The following is a 25,483-nucleotide window of genomic DNA, read 5'->3' as shown; positions in this document are numbered from 1 at the left end:
GCAGCCCGCTCACCTGGCGCAGCACCGGCGCGTGCACACGGGCGAGAAGCCGTACGCGTGCCCCGAGTGCGGGGCGCCCTTCAGCCAGAGCGCCTCCCTGGCCGAGCACCGGCGCATCCACACGGGCGAGAAGCCGTACGCGTGCGAGCAGTGCGGCAAGGCCTTCACGCAGGTGTCGCACCTGGCGCAGCACCGGCGCGTGCACACGGGCGAGCGGCCGTACGCGTGCCCCGAGTGCGGGGCGCCCTTCAGCCAGAGCGCCTCCCTGGCCGAGCACCGGCGCATCCACACGGGCGAGAAGCCGTACGCGTGCGAGCAGTGCGGCAAGGCCTTCACGCAGGTGTCGCACCTGGCGCAGNTGACTGAGCCCCCGGGCCCCCCCCGGCAGGAGGGCCCCCCGGGCGGCGGCGGCGGCGGCGACCCTGCGGGAAGTGCCGCAGGCCCGCAGGACGAGCTGATGCTTAACGGGGACCTCTGACCGGGTACCGCGCCCAGCACTGTTACACCCCGCTGCCAACCAGATGGCGCCCAAGGGAGGCACCCTGTTCTCGCCAAGTTGCCCGTGGGAAAACCGAGGCCCAGAGAGGCTCAGCGACCTGCCCGAGGTCACAGGGCCAGGACTGGGCTCCACATCTGCCGGACTGCCCCTTCGCAGCACACACGCTCCCTGCCTCCTGGTTGGAAACTATAAATGTGAACCCACGAAAGTAGACCCCGAAGAAGTGTCTGTGTCTCTAGGTAGCCTTTTCATGGTCGAAGGTTTGATGATAACATAGGCATTTGTTCAATAAATTCAATTGGATAAAAAGTTCAGCTCCTTTGGTGAAGTTGGGATATTGACTAAGGGAACAGGGTCTGAAGGAGTATGGATCCGTGCTGCCAAAATTAGAGCAAACCAGAGACATCCAGAGAAGGAAAAGTTCCAGAAGAGACTTGCCTCTCCCCTGGCAGACCTGCAAAGGGTCATTTTGAGGGGCCCCCAGCCTTTTTTTAGGGCGAGGAAACCCATTACCCTTCTCCAGCCTTGTCCTACCCCCAACTCAAAATCCTGACTTTTGTGTCAGTTAGCTGTTGCTGTGTAACAACGCATCCAGCACACAGTAGGTCCTCAAGAAAGAGTGAGTGACTGAGTGGTTGAACCTGCGCAGCTGCAACCCTAGAGCCATTCAGGTCAAGCATGGACGGCACGGTCCGGCCCCTCCTTCTGACCTTCACCCAGGCACTCAGGGAGGGCTCGGTGAAGGGATGAATGTGAAATGGGACCCCAGTTTACAGACAGAGGCCTGAGTTCAGTCCCCCCAAAGAGCGAGGGAAACNTGGCGGGCGGTGCAGCGGGCCGACTCAGGAGGACGGGCGTGTGCGCGACGGGAGTCGCGGCCCCGGAGGACGTGGGCGTGCGTGGTCCGTCCTGCTGCAGAGAGAGTGGCGCGCGCGAGTCCACAGCCGTGGAGGAGCGGAGCCCCGGGAGGGGGAGCTGCCGACAGGCCCTGTTGCAGGGCTTCCGGAATGACGGATAAGGTAGGGGAACTGGCGGTCGGGAAGCCGGCAGCGCAGCCAGCCAGCCCGCCCCAAGTTGCTCCCACAAGCCACGGCCATGCCAGTTCTTAGCGTCTTAGGTTTGCCGCATTTGCCAGCTTCCCTGCCGTCCTCCGTCCCCCGCTAGGTTCCCCAGATACTGTGTGCAGATGCTACCCTGGGCCTAGCATTGTCCTGTTCTCGGAAGGAACCGGGCAGCGTCAAGCGCATAGGGGAGGGGGTCGTCATGGGCTGGGGTCCCACAGGCTGGCGTGCAGGCTGGGAAATCCAGGCTGCACTCTGAAGCCCCCTCCCCCGCTCACCTTCCCAGGGCTCAGTTCCTCCTGGGAGACCCAAGAGCGGAGGTGGACAGACCAGAACCTGGGTGTCCCGGCGCGGAAGACCAGGAGAGTGGCCTGCGGAGGGAGGTGTCCCCTGGGGACGGTCGGGGAGGCACCTCTGAGATGTGGGAGCAGAGCACTGCGGGAGGTGAAGGAGCCGTGTGAGCTCCTGGGGGAAGAGCGTTCCAGGCAGAGGTCCCTTCCAGGATCAGTGCAAAGGTCCCGAGGCAGGCAGAGGCAGGCACGTGACGGGCTTGTTCACACAGCAAAGCCGGTGCGGATGGAGTGGGGGGTGAGAGCGCGAGCCCTTCCTGCAGGGATGGACGCCACTGTGAGGACCTGCTGAACTGGGTGGATGATGAATGGTCTTAATTACGGTGTCAGGGGATCTGGCTGTTGAATGGAGAAGAGACCGTCAGGGGTGCGGGTGGATGCGTCCATCGTGAATGGCATGAGGTTCCTGGCACGCGATAGAACCTAATAGAAGGATCGCTGCTTATATGGTTTCTGTTATTACCATGATTATTTGCAATATCCCATGAATTTGATTAAGGTTTGTGGCATGGCCTGAGCGAATCTCCGCCCACAGCCCGCACGGCAGCACCTCCGGCCCAGGCATCTAGGACGGTCCCCACAGGTGTATCCTAGTTTCTACCTTTGCCTCCTGCAGCCCCATTCTCTGCCCGCTCCTGTGACAGCTAGTTCCTGCCTCCAGCTGCTGTTCTCCCACCCTTTATTCCAATCACAGTTCCTGCGGCACGGAAGGCCTGGAAGGTGGGGGGGTGTGTGAGGAGGATCTCTCTCCTGAACCCCCACTTTGCCATATGGAAGAGGAGATGAGGGGGGGGTGGTGCCCATCCCCCCAGCCGCGTAGTCCCCATCCCCTGCAAGGGAGTGAGACTCTGAGGACAATGGAGAGGACAGGTCCCGGAGACCTGATATTTTTAGGCCCTGGGAACAAGCTATAAATTAAGCCAATTTTATCCAGAACTTTGGTGTAACATGAATCAATAATTGATCAGTAACAAACTTAAGCTCATGTGAATCAAGCTTCTCTTACTTGCAACTGATAAATCCTAATGAATGTAACAGCTGAAGCTTGTGTCTCTTTGAAGGGGCCATTATTGCTTGTTTTTTGTTTTTTGTTTTTGGATGCAATCAGCTGGAGGGAAGTAGGGGGAGAGACAGAGTCCCATAAATCTCCCTACCCAGATTTTTTTGGCAAACTTGGGAGAGGCCGTTGGAAATGCTATCAAAACAAAATAACACAAGGAGTATAAATACATACATGCGCGCACACAAGAATTTAAAAAGAGCAGGATGGAAATAACAACCACTAATAGACAAGGTAAATTTTTAAGATAAAATTTAAGCCCAGTGATTTTTAAATTAGGTTAAAGATAATCAACTTTTTGAGCCTGCAAGATGGCGGAGAAGTAGGAAGCTCCGTACTTGCACTTGCGCTCATACCTCATACGGAAAAGATCTGAAGCCATCGGAAACCTTACGAAACCCGAGAGATTGGGAGAAAAAAAGACACAGGATCCACTGAGAAAGCCTTCTAATGGCTACCTCAAGAAACAAGCCAGAGTACACAAGGTGGAGAGTCCCAAATATCACTACGAGTAGGAAAATAAAATAGCCAAGGACCCAACAAGAGAGACCAAGAGATGCCATTCAAAAAACACTCTCTGAAAGGATAGGCCCTGGACAGTCAAAGAGTCTTCTTGGATACAGCAGCGCTCATAGGTGCCGAAAGATAATCAATTTTTTTCATTTTTAATATATATGTCTTTTTAATTTACATCCAAGTTGGCATATAGTGCGACAATGATTTCCGAGTAGATTCCTTAATGTGCCTTACCATATGACCTGCCCCTCCTCCCACAACCCCTCCAGTAACCTTCTGTTTGGCTCCATGTTTAAGAGTCTCATGTTTCCGCCCCCTCCCTGTTTCTGTATTATTTTTGCTTCCCTTCCCTTTTGTTCATCTGTTTCATATCTTAAAGTCCTCATATGAGTGAAGTCATACATTTGTCTTTCTCTAACTTCACATAGCATGATGCCCTCTAGTTCCATCCATGTATTTCCAAATGGCAAGATTTCATTCTTTTTGATTGCTCAGTAATACTTCATTGTAATATATACAACATATCCTTTATCCATTGATCCGGAGATGGACAGTTCAGCTCTTTCCATACTTTGTCTTTTGTGGATAGTGCTGCATGAATATTGAGGAGCATATGTCCCCTAGAAAAAACATACCTGGGGTGCCTGGGTGGCTCATTTGGTTAAGCATTTGACTTCATATCAGGCCATGATCTCACGCTTTGTGGGTTCGAGGCCCGGCATCAGGCTTTATTTTGACAGCTAGCTTGGAGCCTGGAGCCTGCTTCAGATTCGGTGTCTCCCTCCCTCTCTCTCTGACCATCCACTGCTACTCCTGTCTCACTCACAAATAATTAAAAGAATTTAGAAAAAAAGAAACATCATACCTGTGTCACTTGGATAAATACCGAATAGAGCTATTGGTGGATCGTCCAGTAGTTCTATTTTAAACTGCTTCAGAAACCTTCAAACTGTTTAGAAATTTGCAATCCCACAAGCAGTGGAAAGTAGTCTTTCTCCATAACCTCAACAACATCTGTTAATGCATGAGTTGTTCATGTTAGCCATTCTGAGAGGTGTGACGTGGTATCTCGTTGTGGTCTTGAATTGTATTTCCCTGAAGATGAGTGATGTTCAGCATCGTTTCATGTGTCGGTTACCCATCTAAATTTCTCCATTGGAAAAGTGTTTGTTAATATCTTTACCCCATTTCTTCACTGAATGGTTTCGGGGATCTTTGGGTGTTGAGCTGGATAAGTACTTTATAGATTCTGGATGCTAACCCTTTATCTGATATGTCGTTTGCCAATCTCTCCTCCCATGCCGTCGGTTGCCTTTCGGATTGGCGGATTGTTTCCTTGGCTGTGCAGAAGCTCTTTAGCTTGATGAGGTCCCAAACGATCGTTTTTGCTTTTGTCTCCCTTCCCTCCGGAGACGTGTCGAGTAAGACGTTGCTGCGGCCGAAGCCTATGAGGTCCTTGCTGCTTGCCCCTCGAGGATTTGGATGGCTTCCTGTCTTTCATCCGTTTTGAGTTTCTTGTTGTGGGTGGTGTAAGAAAGGGGTCCAGGTTCATTTTTCTGCCTGTCGCGGTCCAGTGGTCCCAGCACCACTGGCTGGAGAGACTGTCTCTATTGCCTTGAATATCGATTCCCGCTTTCTCAAAGATGAGGTCGCCATGTGTTGGTGGGTCCGTTTCTGCATCCTCTGTCCTGTTCCATTGATCCGACGGTCTGTTCTCGTGCTAGCACCACACTACCGTGGTGATCACAGCTTTGTAATGCAGCCCGAAGTCTGGGAGGTGATGCCTCCTGCCGTGGTGTTCCTCTTCAAGATGGCTTTGTGCATTCGGGGTCTTTTCTGGTTCCATACAAACTTGAAGATGGTTTGTGCCAGCTCTGTGAAGAATGCTGGTGTGATTTTGATAGGGACTACGTTGAATATGTAGATCACTTTGGGTAGTACTGACATTTTGACAGTATTTGTTCTTCCTGTCCAGGAGCATGGAATAGTTTCGTGTGTGTGTGTGTGTGTGTGTGTGTGTGTGTGTGTATCTTCCATTTCCTTTGTCAGCTTTCTAGAGCTTCCAGTGTATAGATCTTCCACCTCTTTGGTTAGATTCATTGCTAGGTGTTTTATGGTTTTGGGTGTGATTGTAAATGGGATCGGTTCCTTATTTCTCTTCCCGGTGCTTCCTTGTTGGTGTAGAGGAATGCAACCAATTTCTGTGCGTTGATTTCCTACCCTGCCCCTTTGCTGTATCCATGGATCAGTTCCAGCAGTTTCGTGCTGGAATCTTTTGGGTTTCCCACATGGAGTATCAAGTCATCTGCAAAGAGTGAGAGTTTGGCCTCCCCCTGGCCGACGTGGATGCCTTTTATTTCTTTGTGTTGTCGGATGGCTGAGGCCGAGGCTGAGGCTTCCCATACTATGTTGAATGCCAGTGGCGAGAGTGGACATCCCTGTCTTGTTCCCGACCTTAGGGGGAACCTCTCAGTTTTTCAGCATGGAGGGTGATATTAGCGTTGGGTCTTTCCTGTGTGGCGCTTATGATCTCGAGGCACGATCCTTCGGGCCCTGCTTTCTTAAGGCCTTTTATCAAGAAAGGATGCTGTATCGTGCCCAGTGCTTTGTCTCTCTGCATCTGTGGAGAGGATCATGTGGTTCTTGTCCTTTCTTTTACCGATGCAATGAATCAGCTTGAGTATGTTTTTGCGGATATTGAACCAGCCGTGCATCCCAGGTATAAATCCCTCTTGGCCGTGGTGAATAATTTTTTGATGTATTGTTGGATCTGGTGGGCTAATAATATCTTGTTGAGGATTGTTGCACCCGTGTGAATCAGGGAGATTGGCCTAGCCGTCTCGTTTTTGGTGGGGTGGGGTGGGGGGTGTTGTTCCCGTTCTGGAATCAAGGTAAAGCTGGCATCATAGGAAGAGTTCGTCCGTTTTCCTTCCGTGTTTATTTTTTGGAAGAGCTTCAAGAGAATAGGTGTTACCTCTTCCTTAAATGTTCGGTAGAATTCCCCTGGAAAGGCACCTGGCCCTGGACTCTTGTTTTCTGGGAGAGTTTGGATTACTCATTCGATGTGTTTACTGGTTATGGGTCTGGTCAAATTTTCTATTTCTTCCAGCTTCAGTTTGGGCCATTGATATGTTTCCTGGAATGTGTCCGTATCTTCCAGATTGCTTGGTGTATTGGCGTATAGTCAGCCATAATATTCCTTACTGTTTGTTATCTGTTGGTATTTCTGCTGCGTTGGTTGTGATCGCTCCTCTTTCTTTCCTGATTTTGTTCATTTGGGTCCTTTCCTTTTTGAGCCCACTGGCTAGCGGTTTATCAATTTTGTCAATTCTTCCCAAGAACCAGCTTGCGGTTTCATTGATTTGTTCTCCTGGGTTTCTTTGTATGTTTGTTTGGTTAGTTTGAATAGCATTGGTTTCTGCTCTCCTCTTCATTATTTCCTGTCTTCTGCTGGTTTGGGGTTTTACTTGCCATCCTTTTCCCAGGCGTTTGAGGTGTAAGGTTGGGCTGTGTGTCTGAGACCTCTCTTTCCTTCTTTTGGAAGGCCCGGACTGCTATATACTTCCCTCTTGTGACCGCCTTGGCGGCGGCGCGGACGTTTTGGGCTGTGGTGCCACCCTTGTCATTGGCTTCCGTGTCCTTTCTAATTTCGTCCTTAACTTCTTGGCTAGCCCGTTCGTTCCGTAGTAGGGTGTTCTTTAGTCTCCACTAGAGAATTTGTTATCTTCCCACGTTTTTTTCTTGTGGTCGATTTCGAGTTTCGTAGCGCTGTGGTCTGAAGATACGCACGATCTGCTCGCAGTCTGTTTGTACTCGTTGAGGGCTGATTTGTGGCCCAGGATGTGGTCTGTTCTGGAGAAGCTCCGTGTGCCCTGGAGAAGAATGTATCTCCCACTGATTTCGGGTGGAACGTTGTGAATATATCTGTGAAGTCCCATCTGGTCCCGTGTGGCATCCCGAGCCATGGTTTCCTTGCTGGTTTTCTGTTCAGATGATCGGTCCATTGCTGTCAGTGGGGTGTTGAAGTCCCCTACTAGGATGGTATTCTGCTCAGTGAGTTTCTTTCTGTTTGTGAGTCACTGATTTCTACATTTGGGTCTCCCACCTTAGGAGCATAAATGTTTACAACTGGTCTGTCTTCTTGGTGGACAGACCCCCTTGATCACGATATAATGCCCTTCTTCGTCTCTTGTCACAGTCTTTATTTCCAAGTCTAGATTGTCTGCTGTAAGGATGGCTACTCCGGCTTTCTTCTGGTGGCCAGCAGCATGACAGAGGNCCCTACTAGGATGGTATTCTGCTCAGTGAGTTTCTTTCTGTTTGTGAGTCACTGATTTCTACATTTGGGTCTCCCACCTTAGGAGCATAAATGTTTACAACTGGTCTGTCTTCTTGGTGGACAGACCCCCTTGATCACGATATAATGCCCTTCTTCGTCTCTTGTCACAGTCTTTATTTCCAAGTCTAGATTGTCTGCTGTAAGGATGGCTACTCCGGCTTTCTTCTGGTGGCCATCGGCATGACAGAGAGTTCTCCATCCCTTTACGTTCGGTCTGCAGGTGTCTATAGGTCTAAAGCGGGTCTCTNACCCACGAACTGCGAGATCATGACCTAAGCGAAAGTCGGACGCTTAACTGACTAAGCCACCCAGGCGCCCCGAGGATCGTGTATTCTTATCCATTCTGTCCACCGCCTATCTTGTGATTGGAGCAACTAGTCCACTGACGTTGAGAGTGAGTACTGAGAGACAGGAGTTTATTGCCATCGTGTTCTTGGAGAGTTGGAGTTTCTGGTGGTGTGCTCTGGTCCTTCCTGGTCTTTGTTGCTATTGGTCTTTTATGCTTCCCCTCCCCCACCCCCCGACTCCTTTCGTCCCCTGAGAGAGTCGCCCCTGAAACTTCTTGCAGGGTTTGATTGGTGGCCACGAACTCCTTAAATTTTTGTGTGTCTGGGAAACTTTTCATCTCTCCTTCTGCTTTGAATGACAGCTTTGCTGGATAAAGAATTCTTGGCTGCGTATGTTTCCGATTCAGCACATTGACTATATCCTGCCACTGCTTTCGGGCGTGCCAGTTTCTGTGGATAGGTGTGCTGCCAGCCTGGTCTGTCTTCCTTCGGAGGCTGAGGATTGTTTTTCCCTTGCTGCTTTCAGGATTCTTTCCTTGCCGGAGTATTTTGTGAATTTGACTCTGATCTGCCTTGTTGATGGTCGGTCTTTGTTGAATCTTGTGGGAGTCCTCTGTGCTTCCTGGATTTTGATGTCTGTGTGTTTCCCCAGGTTAGGGACGTTTTCCGCTATGATTTGCTCACATAACCCTTGTCCCCCTATTTCTGTCGTTTCCTTCTCGAGACTCGTATGATTGTGATATTCTTCCTTTTCAATCTGTCCCTGATTTCTCTTAGATTTAAATCATGTTCTTTCGCTTTAATCTCCGTCTTTCGTGCTTCAGTTTTCTCCATAAGTTTGTCTTCTCGATGGTTGATTATCTGCCTTGCCTTATCGTGCCTTGCTGCTGTGCTATTGCATTGGGGTATCAGCTGAGTTGTAGCATATTTTATTTTTCTTAGCTAGCTTTTAAATGTTTATTTCAGTGGAGACGAATTCTAATCTATTTTTGACTTCTGCCAGTATTCTTACTATGATTCTAAATACTAGTTAAGACATGTTGCTTGTATCTGTGATGGTTAGGTCCCTGTGCGTCATTTTCCTGTTCTTTCTTTTAGGGTGAATACCTTCATTCATCATTTTGAAGGAAGGAAAAGTATAAGTAAAATTATTTTTAAAATTGAAAACACGCACAAATCAAATAAATGATGCTAGATCCTAGGTGTGTTTTGTTCTGCTTATTGAAAGGAGCTTGTTTCTTTGGAGAAATAAAGGAAGAACAAAACGGAAACTTTGAATATTTGAGAAAAGGAATAGAATGAAATAGAATAATTTGACCTTATGGAAGTAAACTCTAATTTGAAATATTTACAAAATATTATAAATTTAAGAAACGATAATATATTTTTTAAAAGTTGACAGAATAATTTTTTTTATAAACAAGTAAAAGAAATGAGAAACAAAAAGAAAAATTAGATAGGTGAACCAGCAAACAGAGTGAAACGTGACTGATAGTACATCATTTTCCTTTGGAAATGAACCCATGAAGCACTTTATAGTCTGTAAACTAAGGAGGTGGAGAGATTTGTAGTGTTTCTCAAGACAGAGGCTGGCTCCATTCTACAGGCTTAGTGTAATGGCTCCATTCTCCTGTAGATGGGCTGCTTAGCTTACTGAGGTGGATTGCTGTGGCACCTGTAGGTGTGTATGCACATGCGGGTCACTGGTGAAAATTCCATCACCCAGGTATGCAGGCTGTCGCAGCAGTCTGTTCTCTCCCTTACCAGGAATTGTGCACCTGTCCTTTGTCTCCAGTTGCCACACACTCCCTGGTTTTACACTGTCAGTGACCATGCGGTCAGTTGCCAGGCGGCACCTCCCTCCTGAGTATTGGCTGAGATGCAGCATTGTTTCCCTGCCCCTCTTCTGAGGGACTGTGGCTTTGACCTGCTCAGATCCTCTGGGGGACGGTCCACGGAGCAATGCCAAGTGCCAGTCACACCCAGGAGTGTTCGCAGGTCGTGCTCCTGCCGGTGTCCAGGGACTTGTGGCTGGGAGCCAGCCCACCCCAGAAAAAGTTCATGTGATTGTGTAGAAGCGTGTCAGGGATTATGGAAAATCAGTGGTGACCCAAAGACTTCCCAGACCCCTTCTGCTCCTGTGAATTCACCCTTCTCACCAGAGCACCCCTAGATTGAGCTGTGGGGTATCAGCCTCTGCGCTCCCCGTATATAGAGTCTTACTGGAATTTAAACTCTTCCCTTTCTCCCCTTTCAGTTCAGTCTCTGCAGCTTTTTCCACTTTTCTCTCCAGCTGCTTTTATGGGAGGTAATCCCCCCCTCCTCCCGTACTCTCCCCCCATCTCTGTCCTTTCTCTGCAAGCAAAAATAGCTCCCTGCCCTCCATGTTTCCTCTCTCCCCCCCTCACCTCTCTGTGCCACGTACCTGCTGAGTTCTGTGGTTCAGGTTGTGCAGATTGCTGTGTTAGTCCTCAAATCCATTTTCTAGGTGTGCAGGACGGTTTAGTGTTGATCTGGCTGCAGTTCATGTATGCGAGACAGAAAAAAGACTTGCATGCTGTTCCGCAATCTTGGCTCCTCTCAAAGACAATCATTTTGTATCTCACAAAGGATTCAGAATCAGGTTTAAACTAAGGTTTATTACATGGCTACTACTGCCTGGCATTGTGCTTGGTGTTTTACGTTTATTATTTAATTGGCAACGACATAACAGTGCTATACCTTATATGCGTCAAATTACACAGTGGCTGAATTCATAAAGCGAAGTTTACAAAAATATATTGACAAACATAGTCATACTAACAGATTTTCACATAACCTTACTGGTTTTTGACATAAGGTGAGCCAAAATTAATTAACACCTGAATCTAAACAATACAATTTATAATACTTAGTTAACAGACATGTAAAGTTGTGAATTCTACAGACTGAAAACACATATTCATCTTAAATGTCCATGAAACATATACAAACACTGACATGTTTTAGGCCACAATAAAAGCTTTTAAAAAGCTTTTGAAAGCAGATATATTAGAGGCCACGTTATTTGTTCACAGTGCAGTACATCGATAAAACTATTTTTAAATAAACCTGATCACTGAGTTTCAAAGCTCTCTTTAGAAACACTACAATATAAATTTAGACAACAACAAACAAGAACACAAGTTATCAAATTAAAATGTGGCCAAGGCTATAATCAGAAGCATATTTATTATTAAGTATACTATTTTAGCAAATAATTTTATAAAAAATTATAAATGAATTATTCAACTTAAAAACAGACAAGGAATAAATAAAAAGTGAACCCAGTATGTATTAATACAAAACAAAAGATACTAGAGAAATGTGGATATAAATAAATCCTAATGCTAGTACTTTGGAAAAGTAATAGTAAACTAGATAAAACTTTGACAAATCTAATAATGGGTAAACCACAAGCAGAAGTTGAAAGGAAGAAAGGGGACAGAGCAAAATAAAGAGAAGATTTTCATTTAATTACAGAATAGTAGCCATAATTAAGCTAATAATCTGAAAAGTTCAATGTAATGGAGAATTTTCTAGGACATAAAAAAATGCTATAAATCATCAAAATTAATGAAATGAAAAGTATTGATAAACTGATAACAGAAGAAGAAACTGAGAAAGCCACTCAAGAATTTAGCCGAAACTTTCTCTCCATAGGTCTAGGCCTTGATTGCCTTACTGGCGAATACCTTCAAAATGTCAAGGAAGTAATACTTCTTAAGCTACAGAAACTATTCTAAGGCTTAAAAAACAATAAAGGTTACATCCTTCTATGATGCAAGCCTAGCTGTGTTACCAAAACTTCACAAAGATAGCACCAATCTTACATACGAAGATAGAAGGGAGAATCATACATAAAATATCAAGAAATAGAATTCAGTATCTGAAAAGACTAGTGTACCACAACCCTACGAATACAAAGAGGATCTGATATTAAGAAATCTACCAGATTTCACCAATCCTAAACTGCACATTTTTTCATCGTCTCTGAAGCCAGGACGTGTCTTCCACTTGGTGGCATCTGACAGTTAATTAGCATGTCTTCTCTTTCTCAGTGGTATATAAAGTAATACGTGTTTTACAATCAATGATGTCTTAAGTTCAATGAAACGGAGGAATGCAAAACCTCACACCAAAAGGTGAAATACCAAAAAAAAAACAAACCCCATCTTGATGGATGTTTAAAAGGCATTTGCTAATATTCAANACGTGTTTTACAATCAATGATGTCTTAAGTTCAATGAAACGGAGGAATGCAAAACCTCACACCAAAAGGTGAAATACCAAAAAAAAAAACAAAAAAACCCCATCTTGATGGATGTTTAAAAGGCATTTGCTAATATTCAGTACCTATTCCTGATTTTTAACCAAGACATTTCCTTAAGGAGAAACAGATCACTTATTTCAAAACAACAGCCACCGCTGTAGTTAAATGTGAAACATCATAGGCATCCCCGTCAAAACCAGGAACAAAAACAGGACACACACCACCAGGACTATGGTTGTTTGTTGTGGGGCTTTCGACCACTCCACGAAGCCCTGAAACAGAGAAGAGAGAGAGTGTGAATGTTAGAAATGGAGGGGACACCACTGTTTCCTGCAGAGAAACGTGATTGCAGGATTGCGAACGAAGTGATGTATGAACTGAAAAGCTGAATCCACAACCGTACAATGAAGTGACCAAAGTAACATAAATATACAAAAGTAAGTAGCACACTGATGCTCTATCAGAGGAAAGATCACTATAATGATACATGCGATGAAAAATCTCAAGATGACATATAAAGTCTCACAGTATTAAATACCATCTGTATACACCAGTGACCCAACTGTGTGTCTGACCCAACCCATCTCCCACATTTCTAACTGATAAGTTTCACCATCTACTTGACATCTCCACTTGGATATCTTTTTTTTTTTAATATTTGTTTTTTGGAGGGTCAGAGAGACGGGGACAGAGGATCCAAAGCAGGCTCTGTGATGACAGGCTGACAAAAGTGAGCCCAATGTGGGGCTCGAAGTCACGAACTATAAGATCAGGACCTGAGCCAAAGTTGCACACTCAACTGACTGAGCTGCCCAGGCGCCCCTCCGTTTGGCTATCTAATGGGTATCTGAAACTACACATCCCAAATGTCCTAATATCCCTCCCCCAACTCAAAAGAAAAAAATCTCCTGCTGCTTCCCCATCTCCCTCCTTCAGGCCTCTGTGGCATCCTTGATGCTGCTTTCTTTCTCACCACGCACATTCGAGCCATCAACAAATGCTGTTGGCTTTACCTTCAAAAGTATATTTATATTATATAAATATTGTATATTTGTGTTACTTTACATCCGGAAGCTGACTACTTCCACCCTGGTCACAGCCACCACCACTCTTATTTCTTCTCTTGGTGCTACCCCAACCCCCAACTTCTTCTCCATGGGGCGGCTAGAGTGCTCCTTCCAAAGCTGACGTCACTCCCTGCATTACTCATTCTTCCCCAGCCACTCTCGCCTCCAAGTTTCTTCTTCCTGAAATGTTTTTTACCCAAGTATCCGTGAGGCTTTCTGTCACTCAGTCTCCATCACTTCCTTAAAAAAATCTTCTCTCATCACGGTGTTTAAAACTGCACACCACAATACCTCCCCACAGAAAACCCCAGAACTACTCACCCCCTTGCCCAGCTTTCTTTTGCTCCATGCCCTTTAAGGGCAAAGACTGTGATTTATTTGCTCATGACTGTATTCCTGGTGCCTGGAACAGCGCCTGACCCAGAGTACAAGCTCTATAAACAACTACAAATAAACACATGAATGGAAAGACCTTTCGTGATGAAGGATGGGAAGACAAAATGGCTTATGGTGACAATTCTTTTCCAAATTAGTGATGAGTTTAGTGCAACTGCCATTAAAATGTCAGGAAGTTTGGGAAATGGATATGACATAATGACTTATCTGGAAAGCTAGGCAGTGGTGATATGAAAAAGATCCTGAAAAAGAAGAGAAGTGGACGGAGCATATACTGTCAAGTGTCAAAGCACATTAGAGACCCCTGATGGAATTCACATCTCTAATCCTCGGAGAAGGACTAATTCTCCCCCCTGGCCTGCTGTCCCCCGCTGGAGGCCATCGCATTTCAAAGCTCCTCCTCCTTACACCCTGGAGATTACAGACCACCGAAGCAGCTCCCAAGCCTGGCAAAGCCGCAGGAGAACTTGGGTGGGCTCCACCCTCGGAGTTTCTGACTCCGTGCATCTTGAGCAGGCCCAGAGAATACAGGTTTTTATGAAGTTCCTCATAATTCATGCTGTAGGACAATGTGACAAAGACATTCTTCTGCAGCGGCAGCAACCTGACCATCAGCTGAGGAAATGGTCCAGACAGAGCATACTACACAATATGTGGCAGGTGTAAAAAGTAAATTTGAAAAAGAACAAGGGCACCTGGGTGGCTCTGTTAAGCATCTGACTTCAGGTCAGGTCACGATCTCGTGGTTCGTGAGTTCAAGCCCTATGTTGGGGTCTGTGCTGACAGCTCAGAGCCTGGAACCAGTTTTGGATTCTGTGTCTCCCTCTCTCAAAAATAAAAATTTTTTAAGTGCACACATTCTAATGGTACAATCTTCAGAAGGTGAGTGGCCTGTGTCACCAGCTCCCAGAACAAGCTGTATCCCTAAGTCCTCCCCCCTCATGCTCCCCCCCCACCTAATCCCTCTCAAAACTAACGCCGTTTCCACTTCTCGTGGTATAGACAAGTTCTGTCAGTACAGCAACTTGTACCCACTAGGAGTTATTTCTGGGCGTTGGCTTTTCTCCCTTAGCCTCACACACTTAGATAAGGTTTGCATTTGTGACAAATGCTTGTATTTTGTGGGACAGAGTGATGGGACCATTTTCTCCTCCCTGCTTTCCCGTGGGGCCACAGGGAGGAACTTCTGCCCTCTTGGAAAAATCAGGAAAGTAACTCTTCTCCTTCCTTCCCCTCCTTCACTCACTGCCCCCCCCCCCCATGGGAGGTGGAGCGAGATCTGATTCATGGGATGGGCACAGGCCCTTATCCCTAGTCCTCCTTTGGGGAGGCGGGGAGGTAGAACAAAGCCCCAGACAGGTAGGTACCTTAATATTCAAGAGACACACTGGATTCAAATCCCAGCTCCACTGTTTATGAGCTAAGTGACCTAGGGAAAGTTGCTTAACTTCTCTGTGCCTTAGTTTCCCCATAATTAAGGTTGGACCATAACAGATCCTATCTCAAACTGTTAAAAGGTTATCAATAAGCATCCGACTTTGGCTCAGGTCATGATCTCACAGTTCGTGGGTTCCAGCCCCACCTGGGGCTCTGTGCTGACAGCTCAGAGCTAGGAGCCTGCTTTAGACTCTGTGTCTCCCCCTCTCTCTGCCCCTCCCCTGGTCATGCTCTGTCTCTGAAAAATGAATAAACGTTAAAAACTAAAAGATTATCAGATAAATTGAGGGAGATGCACAGTGAGGGCTACAGAGCCTGGCTATTGTTGTTATAAACAGTCTATGATCCCATCGGGCCTCACCCTCTTTGTTTGGAAGGGGGGCCCCAACAGGAGGGAGACTGTCCGTGCAGGAAGCTCAGGGGGGAGGGCGGCAGCCTATGAGAGGTGCCCTCCCTCGGTCTGGTCCACGAGCCACAGCTCCGTGAACGAACGAATGAATGCTGTTGCAGAGGCCTCTAGGCGCCTGCCTTATACAGTGCCCTGTGCTACTTTCCTCACCTTAAGGGAGGGGAGCCATACTAACTACCCCATAGAGCTCTCGAGTTAATAGCGAGAGACAGTGAAGGTTGGTGAGCAAATGAATTAACAAGGAGCAGCAGTATGAACCAAGTCAGGCTCATGACACGCACGGTGTGAATGGCAGCTCGTGTCTGTATCATTCTCACCCATTTGGTTTCCTACCTGGCGGTTCCCGACTGGCTCCCACACCTATCCCTCCACCTCATCCCACCCCCTTCCTTCCACAGGGGCTACCAGCAAAACTTCAGCAAATCCCTCGAATGGCTCCCCGCTGCCTGTAAGGCACACCCAGCCCCTGTGGCATGGAACCCGGAAGCAAGAGGGGTCCCGTTAAAACGTAAGTTGGAACAGTTCCCTCCTCTGTCCAGAGCACAAACCAAATCCAAATTCTTACCGCGGTCGACAGACACTACATCAGCCATCACCTCCGTGACCTTGTCTCCTTCTACTCCCTCCCACTCTTCTCCAGTCCCTCTGCTGCTGTTCCTCACGTGTGCCGGGCACACTCCTACCCCAGGGCCTTTGCACTTGCTGTGCCCCCTTTGCCTAGAACTCTTCCCACTGGACACCTGCCAGTCTCACTCTCCCACTTCTTTCATGCCTTTACTCCACTATATCCCTCTGAGTGGGGACTTCCCTGGACTCCCTTCTTGAAATGGCAACCCCTACCCCATACTTTTGAACCCCATTCCTGCCTTATTTTTCTCCAAAGCACTTATTGCCATCCAGCATGATTTGTAATTTAGTCACTTGCTTTGCTTGTTGTCTGTCTACCTTGGTGACTGGAAGCCCAATGAAGGGAGGTGCCGTTTCTATCTGATCCACTGTTGTACCTCAGGGTCTTGAACACTGCCCGGCACGTAGTGTGTGCTCAGTAAACAGTTGTGGAATGAATGAATGATCTCATTCCAGCCAGATTTTCACCCACACCCCCTACTGCTCTCCCCTGAAGCCCAATGTTCCCCCAGATATGCCATGCTACATCATGCCTCTATGCCTTTGTAGATGCTGTTCGCTCTGCCTGTGGAGATGAAAATACACTGTTTCCTTCCCTGCTCTGTAAATTCTTACCCCTAAGAATTGTTGTTCCCCATCTCTGGAATATTCTAGAATAAGCCTCTTCACCCACAAAGTCAACTTCTTCCTTAGAGCCATTCCACTGTCGCCAGTACTTGTTTCTGTACTCTCATGGTTTCCTCCCCCTCCTCAATGTGAGTCAGTAAATCGCCTTCCTGGCTTAAACCAATCTGAGTTGGATTTCTGACATATGATTGGGAGATGGGACCCTCTTGTTGCTGAGAGTGGTTATGTGATTTCCTAATGCATAAGATAAATGAATAAATAAAAGAACCACTGTTAGTATTTAACATATTGATGTCTTAGGTTCCCCAAAGAAAACATTAGGTGTTTACATGAAAGGAATGTGCTTGATAAATCTGTTTGGTTTCACTCATGGTATTTAGATTAAAACCGAGGAAGTGGTTAGTGGATGGATGGGTACAGATGGAGGGAGGGCTGAGTGGATGGAGAAAGACGAACAGATGGAATGGAGGAGTAGGCACGTGGGTGGGTGAACAGAAACCAAATCCTGACCGTGGCCAATAAGTAGTGGATAGATAAAATGAGTAGGTAGGTAACGGGATGGGTCGATGGGTAAGCGGACAGATGAGGTAGATGAGTGGACGGGCGGAATAGGTAGATGGATGGGCCAGCAAATGAAAGGTTGGGTGGGTGAATGAGGGGACAGATGAATGAATGGTTAATTTGAGTTTATGAGTGAAGGGTTTTGGGGTATGTGTGAATGGAGACCCTCCATGCCGTGTCTGACTACCACAGGAATATGTCCTACTTCCCGCGGGAGACTTCTCAGGGGCTCACATTCCCCAGACTTCCGTGACGCAAGGAAATTCTGAGGAAAGAAAGTGATGGCCCACTGAGATCACAGGGTGGGGCATTTGCGAAAGAGGAAGGAACCTCCCAACATACCTGCGAATCCTCTGACTCATCATCTCCCTCCACCGAAGTCCACTCCTGAGCCACCCCTGTCTCTTCAGACGATACACCTGAGTAAAGGACAAAGGGGCAGGAGTGAGTGACAAGGCGGGGTGGGGGGGGGTGGGCTCTGCCTGCTTGCCCCACCTGGCATCCTATCCCTCGTCTCCTAATTTCCTACAGCGCATGCACACACATTCTGGCCCACGTGGTTCAGATGGAGCAGAGGGAATAGGAGACCTGAATTGTGGTCCCCTTTCTGTCATTACCTGGAAGACTTAAAGCGGGTCACCTGATGCCACCAGAGCCTCTGTTCCTTCACCTGTCAATTGGGTAAAACAGTCCCTTCTCTCCAGGCCTCCCGCAAAATCAAGTGAGGTTTTAACCCATGAACCAAACCGGGATGAAGCAGGCTTCCCCAGCCTCCAGCTGCAGGTAGAAAAAACTCCTCATGTTAGAACCTCAACATCCTTCACACTCCTTGGCTGGTTAGAACTGGGGGTCATGCCGGGGCACAGTCGGTTGGGCCTCCGACTTCGGCTCAGGTCATGATCTTATGTTCGTGGATTCGAGCCCCGTGTCGGGCTCTGTACTGACAGCTCAGAGCCTGGAGCCTCCTTCGGATTCTGTGTCTCCCTGTCTCTCTGTCTCAAAAATAAACAAAACATTGAAAAAAAAAACAAAACAAAAAACTGGGGGTCAGGCCAAAGCTTGGCATTTTCCATTCTTCCTGCACCCAGGCCCTGCTAGGAGCCCCCAAAGCCCCTCCCCACTACCGTGAAGGACGCCCACAGCATCCTCACCTCTGTCCAACGCCTGCTCGTCCCCTGTGGGAGAAGGAAAGACCCTGCCCCAGCTGAAGGTCCAGCCCCCGTTCTGCTGCAGGCCTGCCTTTCAGGGGTCTGCATCTCAGCAAATGGCATCAACCTTTGTCCAGCAGTTTGAACCCAAACCCCCAGGAGTTATCCTTGGGGGTCTCTCTTGTTCTCCCCCCCCCCCCGCACCTCCCTCAGTAACTCCCATTCTCCCTCCCAAAGGTGTCCCCAGTCTCTCCACTTATGTCCACCGCTGCCACACGGAGCAAGGGGGTCCCTCTCCCAGATGGCTGCAGGAAACTCCTGTCTGACCTCCCAACCCGACTGTTCCTTCCCACACGCAGCTGGATGCAGGCACGGTTTCTCACCCTGGCCGAGTGACACTGCCGGCCCGCCTCGCATTCCTTAGAGCAGGGGCGGGTCCGGTGCCCCGTAGGACGTCTAGCAGCACTGCCTCTGCCCAGCTCCGGCAGCCCCAACTCCAGACTTTGCCAAACGTCCCCAGGAGGGGAGATGGCGTATAACCTCGCCTCCAGCGGAGAACCACGGAGTTAGAAGAATCTCTTTGAAATACAAATGACGGGGCGCCTGGGTGGCTTAGTGGGTTAAGCGTCCGACTTTCGCTTAGGTCATAATCTCGCGGTTTGTGGGTTCGGGCCCCGCGTCGGGCTCTGTGCTGACTGCCAGCTCAGAGCCTGGAGCCTGTTTCAGAGTCTGTGACTCCCTCTCTACCTGACCCTCCCCTGCTCACGCTGTCTCTCTCTCTCTGTCCTAGAAATGAATAAAACATTAAAAAAAAAAAATGAAATACAAATGAGATCCTGGCCGCCGCCTCTTCAAAACCTTCCCGTGGCTCCCCAAAACTCCCCAACAACGGGCACGGCGCCCCATCGCTGGCCCTGTCTTTCGCCTCTGCTCTGGTCACCACAACCTCCTGGGACAGCAAGCTTGTCGCCACAGCGAGTATTGCATGTGTAGCCCGGGCTTTTTATTTCGTAACTTGTCGTCTGTTTCTCCACTAAAATCTGAGCTCTACTGGGGCCATCTCGTCCGCCGCTAGATCCTGGCACATAGTCGGTGCTTGTGGGAGATTTTTATCCCAAAGGACCTTCAACTTGTTCACTGATCCCTGAGTTCACACCCCTGGGCGGCCCCCTCCCTCAGTGATGCTAAACCTGACCGTGTAGCTTATTTTACCAACGGCCCGTTGAGCAGCTGGGTTGCCAACACACCTTAAACGGGGCTTGTGAACTGAGGCCTCCCCTCTCTTACCTGCAACCAAGAGAATGCAACTCTCGTGAGAACCGGCCTTGGCTGCGCTGAGCAACTCTCGTCCGGCGCCGGCAACTCTCGTGAGAACGGGCCCCGGCTGGACTGAGCAACTCTCGTCTCGCGCCGGCAACTCTCGTGAGAACGGGCCCCGGCTGGACTGAGCAACTCTCGTCTCGCGCCGGCAACTCTCGTGAGAACGGGCCCCGGCTGGACTGAGCAACTCTCGTCTCGCGCCGGCAACTCTCGTGAGAACGGGCCCCGGCTGGACTGAGCAACTCTCGTGAGAATGCGCCTGGACAACTCTCATGAGAATGGGCTGGGGCAGGCCAAGGCAACTCTCGTGAGAACCATCCTTGGATGGCCTGGGCAACTCTCGCGAGAACGGACCCAGGCTGGCCGGCTATAGCTAGCACCCTGGAACCAGCCGGACACTCGAGGTCGACCAGCTGCCTTGACAGCTCACTATGGCCGCAGGTGCAGATGCAGGTAAGTGAAGCCAGCGAGCTGTCCCCTGAGCCCATGTCATCCTGCTGACCTGCAGCATCATCAGCAGATCAATGACTGTTGCTTTAAGCCACTGAGTTTTGGGGCGACTCGCTCCACAGCAAAAGCTGACGGCCACATGGCTCCATAAATATTCNACCTCCTGAGCCACCCAGTCTTTGGTGGAGGGGGCGCGCTTCTCCCAGGCCCTGCTCTCCCGAGGCAGCAGCGTCTTGGCCCTCTCGGGCTCCAGCAGCCCCCGAATCTGCTCGGGCCTGAGGTTCTGCATCTTCCCGAGAGGTGGGGTTTGCAAGGCAAGTTCCTCTTTCTCCTCCAGCTCCCGCTGGGTTCCCGGGCACGGGATTCAGAACCTGAGGACTGACAAATATTTAGTCATTCATCAAGTATTTACAGTGTCACCTAGGTGCCAGAGACCGCGCAGTGATGGAGGCAAAGCCCATTGCTCTTGTGGGGCGGGGGTGGGGCCAGACAGCGCACCAAGCGATGGTCAGTGCTCTAGGGAACAAATGAAGCAAGAGCGGGAAGAGGAGTTCCAAGGTGGGGGGCAGAGAGCGGTGCCTGGGCGGCCCAGGGGGCTAAGTGTCTGGCTCTTGATTTCAGCTCAGGTTATTATCTCAAAGTTCGTGGGATCGAGCCCCACGGCTCTGCACTGACATCTCGGAGCCACCTTGGGATTCTTTCTCTCCCTCTCTCTGCCCCTTCCTTGCTCATGTGTGCTCTCTCTCTCAAAATAAACATTTAAACAAAATACTCGTTAATATTCTCATTGTACATACCTTGTCAACCCGAAATTCAGAAGGTTGTTTGCAAGAAGGTATCTGAGCTACGTTGTGTAACCCTTTACCTTGAAACTAACACTGGTTTACTATCTTATTCTAAGAAGCTGCATGTATCATCGACCTTGTGTTTTATTAACCCACCGAATGCCCTCGTGAATAGTAACTTAAAAAAGAGAGTAAATCGTCTTGGTGTGGAGGGAAAAAAAGCTTTTTAAAGCATTTTCTCCTTTGATTACATTTATGCAAATAAAACTTATTATATCAAAATTTAAAACCATAGGGAATACAGTCTAGACTCAAAGAGATGTTAGCAACTCCACAATCAAATGCATGTAGGGACCATGGCTGGACTCAGAATCAAAGAAACCTGGTGTGAAAAAAATTTGTAAGACCAGGAAATTGATTATGAACTGGGATGTCAAGGGATTCTCATTGGTTTCATTGGGTGTGGACATGGCCTTTTGGACAGTTAAGAAAATGTCCATCTCAATTTTTTTAGAGATGTCTTTGTGGTATGTAAGGGTGAACTGATGAGTGATGGCTGAGATTTGCTCTAAAATACTTAAGAGGGGCGCCTGGGTGGCTCAGTCAGTAGAGCATCTGACTCTCGATCCCAGGGTCGTGAGTTCAAGTTCCATGTTGGGCGTGGAGCCTACTTAAAATATAAGATGCTTCTGCAGTGAAGGCAAAACAAATAGACAAAAGGGGTCAGAGCAAACAAATGACTTCTGAACCTGGAAAATGGAAAGATGGTGCCTCTCAGAGCCATCCTCGTACCTGTGAGTAGATCTGAAATGTTTTCGTAACAGAAACTAACGTGCATTGTGGGATGCAGAAAATGTCCTTTGCTTCTACATCACTATCATCATGTAGGTCTTCCTTACGGACAGGGGTGACTCACAGACCCTCAAAACCCAAATTCAAATGCATTTCCCCAGATACCTGTGCCTTCTCTCCCCAGCCCCCTGCACACTCTGCCTCCTGGGTCCCCTGCTCTTGGCCAGGGCGCCACCATCTTCCCCGCCAGCGTCCACTAGCCTCACTGGCCCGGGCGGTTCAGTCGGTTGAGCGTCCGACTTCGGCTCAGGTCATGATCTCGTAGTTCATGAGTTCAAGCTCCACGTCAAGAGCTGTGCTGACATGACAGCCCGGAGCCTGGAGCCTCTGCTTCGGATTCTGTGTCTCCCTTTTTCTCTCTGCCCCTCCCATGCTTGTTCTCGTTCTCTCTCACAAAATGAATGGATACTTAAAAATTTTTTAAAATTGTAAGAGAACTGGTTACAGGGTGAGGGCAGATTAAGACTGGAGATAAGATTAAGGTCACAAACCCACAGTTTGTGGGTTCAAACCCCACGTCGGTCTCTGTGCCACCAGTGCAGAGCCTGCTTGGGATTCTCTCTCTCTGCTCCTCTGCACCCCCTTCTCTCTCTCTCTCTCTCAAAATAAACAAAGGCACTTGAAAAATATTCTCCACATTTCAAAATGCTCCTCTGTAAAATGGGGGTGTCTATAGCAGCGGCTACCTCAGAGCTGCAGTGAGTTTTCTTCTAAAACCAAAGGAGATGAATACCTCCAGCCTGGTAAGTGGGGGAGCAAACCAGTGCTCTTGTCCTTGCCCTTCTGTGCCTAGAAACTGTGCCCATACCTCAGGGCTGAGCCGAGACCTCACTTCCTGTGGGACCCCGTTAAAACTCGCCACCCGCGAGTATCTGAATGCAAATGACATTTTCAAAGCATTTCTCAGCCAGAACTTTGTGCCACACCTGTACTGAGTACCGGGGCCGGGAGGAGGAGCCGGGCCCCTTCCGTGGCTCACTGTCCCGGCGGGAGGAGGAGGAGTGCGTGCAGGGGAGCATGGGGAGCAGCTGACCTGGTGTTGCAGGGCAGGCCCCCCTCCAGGAGTCTGGACGCAAACTAAAAAGCTAATAAAAGGGTCCGTCCCCACCCACACCTCCCGCTTTCACTTCCACTGTTTGAAAGCGAAAATTAAATACTTCCCGGAGAAATACTTCTCTGTGGTAAGGAAAACGGGAGCAAATGCCAACGTGAGCGGAGCCTGGTATGGGCAGAGGGGACACGGAGTAGTGGCGACTGGGTCTAAGGAGCGGCCCCGTTCCGTCCAGCCCGTACTTGCAGGGTGAGAACGTGCGCCCAGCGTCTCCTACCGTCCCGCTCAAGAGAACCCCGGAAGTCTACAGTTTCAGAGGACATCTTCCGCGCTGCGAAATGCCAAGACTTTCAAATGTTTAAAAGGAAGCCACCAGGCCAGCGAGCCCAAGGGCACGGGTCGTGGGGCTGCAATCTCGGTGTGCGCCGGCGGGGGCGTAGCGGGTGGGGAGAGGCGGCTGGGAACCCAAACATTTTCCAAGGGGAAAAAAATACTGGCCTTCGTGAAAGAGTTAGTGAAACGGCACGAGTGGGGGTCGTGTTTGGTTCTTTTTTCCTTTTCTTTTTTCTCTCTCTGTTTCTAATATGAGATATAATTCTGTGCTTAAGAGAATACGAAAGGCGGCCCAGGGAGAGGGGTGGCCAATGCAGATGGGAGCCTGGGGGCCCCGGTCAGAAGAGGGTGGATNGGGGGGGGGGGTGTGCGTGTGTGTGTGCGCGCGCGCGCGTCTGTGCGCGCATGCGTAGGAATTCACACCGCACAGCCTGTCCACGGAGAAATCGCAAACAGGTCATCCGCGTTGGATGGAGGTGGGAGGAGGGGAGGGACAGAAATCTGCGGGGCTGACGGGGGTTGAGGGGATGGTGCGTGCGTGCGTGCGTGCATGCGTGTGTGTGTGTGGGGGGGGGAATTCACACCTCACAGCCTCCCTGTCCTCGGAGAAATAGCAAACAGGTTACCCGCGGAGAAGGAAAGAGGGGGATGCGGTAACGACGACGGGCCACCACAACAGTAACAGTAACAGTAACCCTGGCGGCCATGGTTTCCAGGGGCGCCGGGGTGCCAGGCCGGGGGCGCACGCCGCACCCTCTTCCTAACGGACTCCTCTCCATAATTCGCCACCGCAGATACTGTCACGCCCATTTTACAGACAGAGAAGGCCCTCGATCAAAGCCACACAGCTAACCCGAGCTGGGCGGGACGCAAGCGTGTCCGACCCCCGGGCCTGCGGGCAGGGCCGCCGCAGCGCGGTACACGCGCTCCGAGACGCAGAACGCACACATGTGCAGGTGCACACGCGGGCGGGCACACGGACACGGCGTGCTGCACGCCCCGGGGCGGGGATGCGGGCGGGCGACCCACACGCCAAGACCCCCGCGAGACCTGGGCACACGCGCACGCGGCCACCCCCGGAGGTGCGCCACGCGGGCTCAGTCCCCCCCTGCGCGCGGCGAGGCACGCCGCCGGCCGGACAGTCCGCTCCGGGCGGACAAACGGACGCGACCCAGACCCAGCCTGGCCCCTCTTGCGGTAGAGGGATTGGAGACCCCCTCCCCGGGCCTGCGCCTCTAGAGCACCTCCGCTCGCACCCCCGAACACAGACTCGCACACATTCACACGCGGGCTCCCGAGGTCGCCACCGGCACCCCCACTCCCACCCCGGTTTCCCAGGCCCACCTCCCGGCCGTGGGGGTCCCTCGAAGGACTCACCCTCCCCAACCAGACCCAGTCCCGGCACTGCAGAGCCGGCGCTGCAGCTATTGCAGCTGCGCAGAAGCGGAAGCAGCGGGGGAGGGGAAGGCGAGGAGAGGGAGGGGAAAAGTGGGGGGGGGGTGGCAAGAACATGGGAGGATCAAGATCACTTCTTAGGCGTTTCCGTATTTGCCATGTAAGTGGGACGGGAAGCTTTCTTTGTTTAGCAGCCTAGGAGATGATGGGGCGCCTGGGTGGCTCAGTCAGCTGGGTGTCCAACTTTGGCTCAGGTCACGGTATCGCAGTTCGTGGGTTCAAGCCTCGCGTCAGGCTCTGTGCGGACAGCTTGGGACCTGGAGCCTGCTTCGGATTCTGTGTCTCCCTCTCTCTGCTCTTCCCCAACTCATGCCCTGTCTCTGTCTCTCCCTCTCAAAAATAAATAAAAATTTAAAAAGTAATACGAAAAAGTTTAGGAGATGAGCTTCCAGCCATTCCAAGCATAGCTCAGTGTGAAGAGAGGAGAGGTGGGGAGAGGCGGATTTAGAGTAAGGCTCCTCATTCACCCCTTCACCCCTTCCTTCCATCGCAAAACGCCCAGTGCAGGACACGAGGGGAGCTGGCCAGCTCGTGGGGCCTTGGGCAGACTTGAGAGCTGGCT

At 49.7% G+C, this 25,483-nt stretch overlaps 2 protein-coding genes across 2 annotated transcripts in view; one reads left to right on the top strand and one right to left on the bottom strand.

Annotated features, from left to right (window-relative positions):
• The window catches only part of LOC144225713 (uncharacterized), a 4,684-nt gene extending 4,206 nt beyond the window's left edge, over window positions 1-478 (top strand). Inside the window, exon 4 of the mRNA XM_077756950.1 lies at window positions 5-478. Within this exon, the coding sequence (XP_077613076.1) occupies window positions 5-478 (474 nt within the window). The remainder of the gene's footprint in view (window positions 1-4) is intronic.
• An 11,863-nt stretch (window positions 479-12,341) lies between these two features.
• Window positions 12,342-24,895, bottom strand: SMIM17 (small integral membrane protein 17). Its single transcript, XM_077756949.1, has 5 exons — window positions 24,844-24,895; window positions 20,498-20,823; window positions 19,963-20,278; window positions 17,870-17,946; window positions 12,342-12,675 (listed from the first exon to the last, which is right to left on the bottom strand). Exons 2-5 carry the CDS (start codon window positions 20,732-20,734, stop codon window positions 12,565-12,567), a joined length of 741 nt encoding a protein of 246 aa, XP_077613075.1. The 5' UTR covers window positions 20,735-20,823; window positions 24,844-24,895; the 3' UTR covers window positions 12,342-12,564.
• Window positions 24,896-25,483: the final 588 nt, after the last annotated feature.

The sequence above is a fragment of the Crocuta crocuta genome, unplaced genomic scaffold, assembly GCF_008692635.1.
Source record: "Crocuta crocuta isolate KB4526 unplaced genomic scaffold, BGI_CrCroc_1.0 scaffold142, whole genome shotgun sequence".
Classification (NCBI taxonomy): Eukaryota; Metazoa; Chordata; class Mammalia; order Carnivora; family Hyaenidae; genus Crocuta; species Crocuta crocuta.
This window is presented reverse-complemented; position numbering and strand designations above follow the sequence as displayed.